This window comes from Bos taurus, chromosome 16 (genome assembly GCF_002263795.3).
Source record: "Bos taurus isolate L1 Dominette 01449 registration number 42190680 breed Hereford chromosome 16, ARS-UCD2.0, whole genome shotgun sequence".
In the NCBI taxonomy this organism is placed as follows: Eukaryota; Metazoa; Chordata; class Mammalia; order Artiodactyla; family Bovidae; genus Bos; species Bos taurus.
The window spans coordinates 49,200,761-49,212,104 of NC_037343.1; the positions used below are offsets into that span (position 1 = coordinate 49,200,761).

The 11,344-nt window shown below is 54.1% G+C and overlaps 1 protein-coding gene across 2 annotated transcripts; it reads left to right on the forward strand.

Annotated features, from left to right (window-relative positions):
• Nucleotides 1-4,832: 4,832 nt before the first annotated feature.
• C16H1orf174 (chromosome 16 C1orf174 homolog) lies at nt 4,833-10,761 on the forward strand. 2 transcript variants are annotated; one of them, XM_059875544.1, is made up of 4 exons: nt 4,833-5,398; nt 8,403-8,513; nt 9,270-9,743; nt 10,164-10,761. In XM_059875544.1, the coding sequence occupies exons 1-4, from the start codon at nt 5,393-5,395 to the stop codon at nt 10,275-10,277; spliced, it is 705 nt and encodes a 234-aa protein (XP_059731527.1). In that variant the 5' UTR covers nt 4,833-5,392; the 3' UTR covers nt 10,278-10,761. The 2 variants fall into 2 exon arrangements, with proteins under 2 accessions (XP_059731527.1, NP_001073258.1); NM_001079790.1 differs by having other exon boundaries at nt 4,855-4,934.
• The last annotated feature ends 583 nt before the right edge of the window (nt 10,762-11,344 follow it).

Consider the following 11,344-nt stretch of genomic DNA (forward strand, 5'->3'; position numbering starts at 1 on the left):
TTTATAATGATAACGGGGTTCCCTGGTGGCTCAGCTGGTAAAGAATCAGCCTGCAATGTAGGAGACGAGGATTCGATCCCTGGGTCAGAAAGATCCCCTGGAGAAGAGACAGGTTCCCCACTCCAGTATTCTTGGGCTTCCTGGTGTCTCAGATGGTAAAAAAATCTGCCTGCAATGCGGAAGACCTGGGTTCAATCCCTGGGTTGGGAAGATCCTCTGGAGAAGGGAACGGCAAGCCACTCCAGTATTCTGGCCTGGAGAATTCCATGGACAGAGGAGCCTGACGGGCTAGAGTTCATGGGGTCATAGAGTCAGACATGATTGAGCGACTTCCACTTTCATAATGATACGGGCTTCCCTGGTGGCTCAGACAGTAAAGAATCCGCCTGCAAAGCAGGAAATGTGGATTCAATCCCTGAGTCAAAAAGATCCCCTGGAGAAGGAAATGGTTACCCACTCAGTATTCTAGCCTGGAGAACTCCATGGACAGTGGAGCCTGCAGGCTACAAAGTCCACGGGGTCACAAAGAGTCAGACACGACTGAGCAACTAACAGTTTTCACTTTTTTTCATAATGACACGCAGCCATCGTGATGATATTGTACGGAGTATTTTCAGAGCCCTAAAAATACTCTATGCTCTGCCTACTCATCTGTCCCCTCCCCAAGCCCCTGGCAACCACTCATCTTTTCACTGTCTCCATAGTTTTGCCTTTTCCAGAATGTTATATTGTGGGAACCACACAGTATGCAGCCTTTCAGATTGGCTTCTTTCACTTGGTAAAATGCATTTAAAGCGTCCTCCTTGTCTTTTCAAGGCTTTGGAGCGCATTTCTTTTTAAGCACTAAATAATACTCCATTGTCTGGACGCACTGTAGTTTATTTATCCATTCACCTCCAGAAGGACATCTTGGTTGCTTCCAGGTTTTAGCGATTGTGAATAAAACTGATATAAACATCGTGTGCAGACTGAGTGTGGACACAGGCTTTCAGCTCCTCTAGGTAACTACCAAGGAGCATGGTTGCTGAGACGGATGCTAAGACTCTGTCTGGATTTGTTGGAACCTGCCCAGCTGTTTTCCAGTGGCTGCACTGTGCTTCAATCCCTCCAGGAACGAATGAGAGTTCTTGCTGCTCCACGACCTACTGAAAGCTTTTTTTTTTTTTTCCATCTTTCTTTTAAATATAAAGGGTCAGGATATCAGAGACAACCCCTCATCATATAGGCCAGTATCTGCTGGGAGTAACTAGACACACTCCAGATTAGGGGTGGCCTTAGTTAATGAACCGACAGACTGCTAATCAGTGGAAAATTCTCTTCTGATTTCTCGCCTGCCCTGTGGTGTTCATAAAATGCAGATACTGAGCTGTGGACACACAGGTGTTTCAGCACTGAGACTGTGTCTTCGTTGAGAAGACAAAGTTTCCTTGGAATCTTCCATCCTCAGCTTCTTCTGATGCATCATCACCACCATCTATCTTTTGTCCAGTGCTTCCCGAGTCCCTGCCAGCATGTCCCAGCCACAGGCCAGGGTCCTAGGACATTGTTGTGAGCAGGACACAGTCCCTGCCTTCAGGGAGCTTGCGATCCACCTGCGGGACCAACCACCAACGAGGACCAGCATCCTGCCATCATGAGACACCCCTCTCAGGGCCCCTAACCCTGAAAGGGCAGGGGGTACAGCCGTTGAGCAAGAAAAAGAGACACCAAGGGCGCCGAGGAACCCAGAAGGATGCTCCAAGGCATGATTTTGGTTCTGTGTTCTCTGTGTGCCTTCCAGGATGGATCACATCCTGAAATGGCAGCTGGGGAGGTGGGGAGAGCAGAGAGTCCAAGCACGGCTCTTCCACCAGGGCAGAGCCTCAGGAAGGGTGACCCTCTGCCCAGGCGGGGGCTCCTGCGTGATTCCTCCTGGGGAACCTGAGAGGTGCTTGGGTCCTGGAGGAAGAGGTGACTCACGATCCACTCCCACTCTCCAAGGAGTCTTACCTGACCCCGCGTGGGTCTGACATCCCAGCTGCTGCCCCTGTGTGGCTTCTCCCTGTGGCCTCTTGCTCCAACACAGACTGATGGCTCCTTGTGTGATTATTCCACCAGTGCCCAACCCCCTGCAGGGCCAAAAGACTAAAAGGCAGGCTCCGTATGAGCTCACCACCACTGCCACCCCAGGCCCAGCTTGGTGCTGGCCACAAGAGAAGCTCAGCAGACACATGGAGTGAGCAAGTGCAGGTGTGTGCCATGTGGTGCTCCCAGAGAGAGGGCAGAGCCAGCTGGCACCGTGTCCTGGAGCAAGAGTGCGTGATGCTAAAAAACAATTGGCAGACTGACTTCCAGTGGTTAAGACGCTGAGGTCCCAAAGTGAAGGGCACAGGTTCAATCCCTGGTCGGGGAACTAAGATCCCACATGCCCCCACAGCATGACCAGAAAAAAAAAAACCCAATTGGCAGACTTAATTTGGGGGTTTGAGGGGGAACATTTAGTAATGTCCCCCAACCAAGAAACTGAATCTGAGTTGAGCTTTAAGGAATGAATTTGCTGAACACAATGGGTGGGGGCTGGGGAGAAACTTTTCCAGGTGGAAAGAACAGAGCATGCAGGGCGGGGGCACACAGGGGAGTGGGGTGCACAGCAGAGCGGGAGGGGGTGTACAGCAGGGCTAAATGGATCCAGACAGGGAGCAGCGGTGGGCAACCTCACAGCGCCTCCTGTGCACTTATTCAACCAACACTCATTGAGTAGCCGCTGAGCCAGGCACTGTGCTGGGCCATGCAGGTCAATTAGGACTGTTGGTCTTCATTCTAGAAGCGGTGAGAAAGAGCTGAAGAGCATTAGCAGAGGGGCAGGTCACCGTGGATCAACGACCATTCTGGCTGCCAAGGCAAGAGGAGAAGGGAGACGGGGAACGTTCACTGAAGGACTCGGGCAGTAAGGGCCTCGGGGTCAGGCCTGAGCGGCTGGGCGGCTGGGAGTACCACTCACACAGACTAGGGGCAGGAGCACGGTGAGGGAACAGCTGAATGTGTCAGCAACAAGAGCCCAAGAGCACCTTAGGGAGGTTAAACCAGGGTGACACTGAGAGGATGTGGTCCAGCTCATCTCAACGGACATTAACCATAACCACCTGGAGCCAAACACTGGCTTGTGACCATCAACCCCAGGTTAATGAGAACTCAGAGCCCTTAAGGAGCCCGAAGTAGAACCATAGAACCTAGCTTATTATGAAACCCACTCCAGTGAAAATGGGATGTTCATGCTCAGTCCTGTCTGACTCTTTGCAACTCCATGGGATTTCCCAGGCAAGAATACTGAAGTGGGTTGCCATTTCCCTCTCCAAGGGATCTTCCCCACCCAGGGATCAAACCTCCATCTCTTGTGTCTCCTGCATTGGCAGGGGAAATTTTTACCATTGTGACATCTGGGAAGCCTGAAAATGGGACAGGTTAGGTATTTAACACTGTATCACTTTGCTTCTTTCTTAGCAGCTGACAGTGATTATGTTCGCTTCCTCTTCAAATGGATTTCCTGCCAGTCTGCATTAGTCTTTTTTCCCTTCCCTGTGCACCATGGGGAATAACCCAGTGAGAAGCAGGGGACTGGGAAGGAAGACGGACAGGCCAGGTGGGTTAGCTTGTGCAGGAGTGTGCAGTGTGTACCCTAGGACTTGATGCACCGCGGAAGGCAAAGCCCCAAGTGCAGTCTATGGGAAGGGGCTCCCCCTAATAACAAAAGTCAGATTTCTAAAGACGAGACAGTCTGCAGGGCTTTTTGGAAGATCCTGAGGGACCCTGCTTTTTATGTACTAAAAACGGGCATCGACTGTTTTTCCAGGCTTCGGGGGTCATTCCGTCACAGCAGAGCATGAAACCTTTGGCAGAGCCAGGAGACCACATGAGTGAGGGTCCCTCGAGCGGTACACACGTCAACCTTTACACTTTTAAGTGCAAAATCGAGTGTTTCTGATAAAACTGCCTGATGTAAATGTTCTCACCTGTTAGAATAATAACAACAAAAGTACACAGCACAGTCGTTTATTCTGCGTCCCTGATGAGAAGGTGGGCGGTTCCCGGAAGGAGCCTCCCGCGGGCACAGAGGCTGGTGTCTCCCGGCTCTGGAGGCCCGAAAACCCGGCAGACTTCAGCCTCGTCCGTGGACCTGGCCCCGTGGCGCCGACGCCCGCGCCCGAGACCCGGGACCCAGAAGGCAGGTTCCCGCCCGTCGGCCGCCGCTAGGTGGTGCGGCCTAGCGCGGGGGGCTCCACCCGGGAGCTCCACCCGAGGGTGGCCGCCCCGGAGCTCGCGGCGGGAGAGGCTGCCGCCTTCCGAGCCCCCGCGATCGGGCTCGCCGTGCAGCCCCGGGCCCGGCCCGCCTCGCCCCGCCCCCGGCGGCGGGCAGTGCGAACACGGCCGGGGACGGCCTCGTGGGCCCACTTCCAGGGACTGTAGCATCGCGCCCGGAGCCCAGAAGACAGGGCCGGCACCGGGGAAATTCAGCTGCCCGACTCGCATGGAAGAGACCACCGCGCTGGACCTTCCCGCCCACCTCCACGCTCGTGGCCAGGGACAGCAGCCAGGGTCCCTCAATCTGGTCGCCACCGCCCCACTTAAACATGGAGACCGCAGAAACTACGAGGAGGCGCCCCTTATAATCATGGCCGCCGCCCCACTTAAACATGGCGGCGGAGAAACCTCAAGGGAGGAGCCCTTCACAAACATGGCCGTCTCCCCGCCCACACGTAAAACGCCGACTCTGTTGGATCACATACCTGGGGACGCCGAGCTGTGATTGGCCAGTCTTCTGGTGGCGTCACACGCCGCGGCGCGAGCCAAGGGCCGCCGGATCTCTTCTCCGGTGGAAAGGATTAGGCTGGGCGCGGGGCCTTGGCTGCGGGGCTGGGAGCGGCAACGCGCCGCTCACACTCATGAGGAGCCGGAAGGTGAGGGGGGCGGAGGCCGCGTGGGAGCTGAGGCTGAGCCACAGGACGCCTCGGAAGGAGGGGGGTGGGGTCTACGCTTGTGTCTCGACCCCCGGAAGGGGTCTCCCAGGCCACGCCCCCCGGGAGGGGGGGTTCTCTCGGGCCACGCCCTTAGGCCCCCCCCCCCCCCCCCACACAGAAGCACACACCAGACACACAGGCGCACGTACCCTACACCCCCCGGCTGGAGGGCTCTGAGAAGGATGTTCCCAGACCAAGTTCTGGAATGGGGGGCTCCCTCTCCAGAGCTAGTCTGAACCCCCGATACTCTGACGCTGCCCGGCCCGGAGTCTGTCAGCCCAAGTTGGGGCACACGACGAGGGGTCCACCCCGAAGGGTGGAGAGAATTGAGGGGCGGTAGCTCCTGGTACTGGTTGCCGTCGGGCGGTCTAGGGCCCGGGACTGGATACGCCCTGCCTATGGAGGTGGGCCTCTTGGGGATGGGAGCCGCACCTGGGCTCTCCTGGTCTGTTCTCCTTTTTATTGTTTGTACCTTTGACTCCAAAGTGGATCTCCTGAAGACCCCATGTGGATGGCACTTTCCCAGTCTGACTTCCCTGCCTTGTGATGGATTGTTTAGCTCCGCCGCTTGGGGATTCCCAAGAATCCTCCTGCAATGCAGGAGGCGCGGGTTCCATCCCTAAGTGGGTAAGATCCCCTGGAGGAGGAGATGGCAACACACTGCAGTATTATTGCCTGGAGAATCCCATGGACAGAGGAGCCTAGAAGGAGTCGGACACGACTGAGTGAGCTCTTGCGGTTTGCAAGATCTTCCATAGTCCTTGAGTTGCAGCGTTTGTAGTGTTGCATCTGACTATAGATCTCTTTGCAGTTATCCTACTTGAAATTCAGTTATTTGAGATTGCTGGGTTTGTACATTGTTCTTCAATAAATTTGGGAAGTTTTCAGCCCTTATTTTTTCCAATATTTTTTGTACTCCTTTCTTCCTGGTACTCCCATTACATGTATGATGGTTCATTTAGTGGTCTCTGAGGCTCTCTCCATTCTATTTCATCCTTAATTCTCTTTGTTTTTCCGTTTGTGTAACCTAGCAATCTATCTTCAAGTTCTCTTATTCTTCTGGTCCATATCTATTCTTGAGCACTGCCCACTCCAAACCCACCAGTGAATTTTTAATTTCAGCTATTGTAATTTTCAACTCCTGAGTTCCCATTTGGTTTTTTTATAATGTCTGTTTTTTTTTTTTATTGATAATCTCTTATTTGGTATGAAGTCATTAAATCTTTAATCATGGTTTCTCTTAGTTCTTGAACATGTTTAAAATGGCTAGCTTGAAGTTCTTCTCTGATAAATCCCGCATCTGATCACTGTCACAGGCAGTTTCTTTTACTTGCAATTATTCTAGTGTTTGGGTCTACATTCCTGTTTCTTTGCATGCTTCCTAATTTTCTGTTGAAAACTGGACATTTTAGATACTATAGCAAATCTGGGTACTGGGTCCGCCACCCCTGCCCTGAGTGGTAACAAGCCCTCTGAGGAGCGGTTGCACCCTAGTATTTTAAGGACTATGTAGAAAGCACCTAGACGCACCTTGCTGCTACTGGAGGGCCTACACAGCACACACCCCAGAACCCAGCAGGGTCTTGGCTCAGTCCCCCTGACAAGCCACCAGGGCTTTCATGTGGTAACTCTGGTGGCAGAGCAGGGAGAGGGGCTCCAATGAGTGTGTGACCCAAGCAGGGTTCTCTCCCGAGTTTGAAGTGGGAGTGCTGCTCCTTTTAAGGCTGTTCAGCACGAGCAGAACCTGAGCATCAACACTTGGGTGATGGCAGCTGTCACGAGGGCCAGTCCATTTCCCTCACACCCCACCTTGAGAAAGCCAGTGTGACCCGGGATCAATACGTTTGGAGTTGGACTCTTAACTGTGAGACCTATTGGCGTCATGTCTGGGGCTCTAAAGAGCTCCAGTGCCACTGTCCTTTATGTCTCAGTGCAGAAAAGAATTCAGCAAGAGCAAAGTGATGGATAAGAAGTGATTATTAGAATGGATGCTTGTGCAGTTTACGAGTGGGTGGAAGAGGGGGTGTTGTACCCTGAGAACTTAGGCTTTAGTTTTATAATCAAAGGAAAAGTGGACAGGGAGAGAAGAACTTTGTCTTCCTTGAGTAGACATCATGCTTCCATCATCAGCTCCTCCTCCAGGCTGAGCAGGGGAGTTTTCTTGTCCCTATATGGTCAAGCAAGGTCCACAAATTATTGTTTTGTGTATGCAGAGAGCACATCCTAGGGATCGTTACCTTACTGAGCTCACTGGGCAGGACATGGGGCTCACGTCACCACTGTTTTATTGTCTGGGGGCATGTCTTATACTTCTGTCTCATGGTTTTGTTGCTAAGCAAGCCTGCTTTCTCGAGTAATTGCTGACTTAACGGGGGTCTTTTCCGTATTTTTTCCATTTACAATCTCCTAGTGGGATTCTCCAGGCAAGGATACTGGAGTGGGTTGCCATGCCTTCCTCCAGGGGATCTTCCCAACCCAGGGATCCAACCTGTATCTCTTATGTCTAAGGCTCTGCGGGTGGGGGTGGGGGTGGGGCGGGGCAGGGATGGGTGAGAAGCTGCTGTTAAAGGTTTCTCAAGGAGCTTGTGTGATTTCTGATCTCTCCTCCACTTTGGCACGTGTTGCCCCCCATCCAGCTGGTCGGTGTCTCCAGGTCTCGATTACGGTGACTGGGGGCTGTCTAGCTTGCCCTCCACGACTCCCTCCTCCCAGTCACCCACCTCTCTCACTTTCAAGTTCTCACCTGAGCTTTCGTGTGTTGTTTGCTAAGTGTCTAAGTGTCCCCATCCTGGAACAGAGAAAGCAGTTAGTGAAGAAGCGGGTGAGACTCACATAAAGCCCGGTCTCATCTTCATTTTGACAGACGTGCAGGTTGTTGGCTCCAGGGAAGCTGAGGGATGCCCGGGGCGGGAACTCCCTTGTCATCTTCGCTGCTTTTCTGAAAACCTAAAATTACTCTTAAGTAAAATGATTGTAAAGTAATTAACCTCCAATTAAAATAAATAAATTTAAATTAAAAAAAAAGGAATAACAGTGGTAATACTGATAAAAAAAAAATGATTGTAAGCTTTATTGTTTTAATTAATCTTTTCCTTATTACTAGAAGACTTGATTTGCCTTCTTAGCGAGGTGGCGGTGGGGTGGTTTGTCAGCATCGAGATCTGTCCACCAGCAGCTGGAGCGCCTTCAAGCCAATGGGATTGGGACCCCTCCCCTGAGATTTCAAGGAGGGGGCATGGAGGGGTGTCTTTTGCTTTTTTTGCTTTTTACCAAGAACTCGGGACACCCTGTAAAAGTTCAAGAACCTTCTGAGCAGGGACACAGGCTGCTGTCTTTCCACAGTCAGTAAAAACATGGGGGCGGGAGGGGCCGTCTCTGAGTCTCTGACTGGCCTCTGGTCTGGCTCAGCTGGCAGGTGGAGTGCGGTCCTCAGCGCGCCTCCGAGCCCGGAGCTGCTCAGCTGCGTCAGCCTCAGCCCAGGATACCCACGTCACCACGTCTGCCCAGACAGCATGTCAGGTGAGCCTCACCCCTCAGAGACAGGACTGGATGGAGTGTCTACCTTTCCATGAGACATGTTGCATTAGAAAGCCTGGGGCGAGGCCAACAGACCAGCATGAAGGTCACGGTGCTGGGACCGTGGGAGGATCCACCTCAGGGCTTGTGCTGCCCTCTGAGGGCAGTGGGCTCAGCAGCCTCTGCCAGGCAGCCTGAGCGACGTGGGCATGGGCTGTGCTGCTCCCCACTGTGGGCAGGTGAGGAGGGAAGGGGCCCGTGTCTGCCGTCCAGGGTCTTGCAGGCTTGGCAGCCAGGCAGCCCCAGCTCCTGGAGCTGCTCCCTGAGCCACAGCCTGGGGTCTGGCTGGACTGGGTCTCACAGCCGCACCGGCCCATATCTCCCAGGGCACTGCTCCTTAAAGCTGCGCTGAGTCAAGTCCCGTTCCTGCGCCCGGGACACAGAGCTCTGTCCCCTGGGAGCCCACGTCCCAGCAGAGACAAATGGAAACTGGTTCTTGGGTTGTCGTTTCACTTGTCACAGCACCCTTCGGGGGCAGCACTGGGCATGTCTGGACTCTCTCCCAGCCATCCATCTGGACGCTGCCCCTTCACTGGAAACCATGAAAGGACCCTGTCCTCGAAGCTGTGGTTCCAGCAGGGACACTGTCTGCCAGGAGCAGGACAGACAGCCTCCAGGGTTGAGGCGTGTTAATTATATGCCATCTGCTTTGTACCCCAAAACATGTCTGGTGTCCCCTTGCATGTTCTCTCCTGACAGACTCCCTCATCACACAAAGCCACCGACAGGCGGACGTCCAAGAAGTTCAAGTATGACAAAGGTCATATTGTGAAGTCAGAACTCCAGAAACACCGGAGTGACAGCGCTGCCACGCCCTCCGAGACCCCGGGTACACACGAACCTTTGGCGTCGGCCGAGGATGGAGCCTCGCTTCTGGGAAAGGAAGCTGGCGGCTCCACTCCCCAGGGGACAGCTGGTCCCCTCCCAGGGCGCTGTGGAACCGAGAGCGATGCCAGCCCGGCAGAGACTGAGAACGAGCCACTCCCACCGAGACATGGGGCCCCTGTGGGAGGAGAGTCCAACGGTGGCTGCCCCGCTAGGGACGGGGCGGCACTGGACCTGGAGCAGGGCCCCGGGGCCCCACTGCTCATGGACGGCAGTGCCCTTCTGGACGACGATAGCAACCAGCCAATGCCTGTGAGCCGCTTCTTTGGAAATGTGGAGCTCATGCAGGTAAGGCCAGTGCTTCTCTCCCACTCAGGATGGGCATCCCCAGCAGACTGCACGCTGGGTCCTGACCTCGGTCCTCACGTGTGCACGCTGCTTGGTGCGGATCACACACAGTAAGAACTCTCACTGGGGAGGAGAGAGCAAAACAGATGCCAATTTGGGGCCCCACCCCCCTAAGTCCCAGAACTGATGCCCTGGTGAGTGCAGGTGTGGGCAGGCCTGGCCCTGTGTGCGTCTGGGCCCTGCTGTGCCATAGGAAGTCGTGGCCGTGGCCTGTGGTTCTCAGGGCAGCTGCCCACACTTGCCGGGCTGGCTCCTGCCTTTAACCCAGGGCCTCTCCTTCCCTCCATCATGCAGAGGGGAGTTGAGCCCACACGGGGCTGGAGCCAGGGGGCTTATGCCAGGTGTTTTCTTCCCTCCAAGGACCTCCCGCCAGTGTCTTCATCCTGCCCTTCCATGAGCAGACGCGAATTTAGGAAAATGCATTTCAGAGCCAAAGACGACGAGGAGGATGATGCCGATGGTGCGGAAACGTAGAGGGTGAGAGGCACACGCTGATTCTCTGCACGTCTAGTACCATTGACAATGATGATTTTGCAGATTACGGGGTTTATTCAAAACACGTCTCCAAGAGGACGTGCTCATAATCAGCACTCAGCGCTGACCCACACAGGTGGGCAGTCCCTGCGGGAGGCTGGTGCACGGGGGCTGAACGTCCTCAGGTATAAAGCTGCTGTTTCCACGGTGATGTGTTTTCTCCCATCTCTACACGTGGTGGTGGGTTGAGCAAACTTCTCTCATAAATGAGAGACATCTCTGTCAAGAAAACTCTTCACTCAAGCTCTCTACTTTTGATAACATGCAGGTTTATTTTCCATAATCAAAATTTGATCATTCTTATGACTGATTCAATGCCGGTTCTTAAAGAACTCTCCTTATTTCCATACACAAAGTTTATGTTTACCTTGGACATTTAGCAAAATCCATATGGAAAAGAAATAAAATATATTTTGAAAATGTTTTTAAGGAAGTTTTCTGTCCCTTGAGCTGTATTCCTTCCGTGAGAAAGCTCATTCTGTCCTGTCTTCTTTGCTCAAGGCTGGCTTGGCCCTCGGGTCCATTCAGCAGCTGGAGGCTGGGGGTGGGTTGGGGGGGCGCCCTGGGTACAGCCCCCCAAGCTGAGAGCACAGGGCTGTGGACTGGAAAGGACACAGCCCCTCTGGTGAGGCCGTGGGGTCTGTGAGGTGGCAGGTGTTGGGTGCGTCCCTCGCCCGTGTAGTGGGGGGTCGCTGTCTGGCGAGGCCATGCTCTTTGTGGTGCGGGGTTGCTGGGCACCACTGCCCAGCTGAGCTAAACCGCCAGGGTCCTCGTGTCACGGGGCACCTGGGTCACATCCCTCCCAGTGGGCTCTGGAGAGGGACGGGGGCCTGCTTGTCTGCCACCACCTCCTGTCACTGGCTGCTGGCAGAGGACACCAAGGCCAGGGACAAGGAGGGCATCCAGGAGGAAACCTGTCCTGAGTGACTGGCACAGGAGGGGAGCGGCCTGCAGTCCCAGAGGCCGAGCTAGGTTTGCGTGAGTGAGTAGCAGTCTCGCTATTTCTG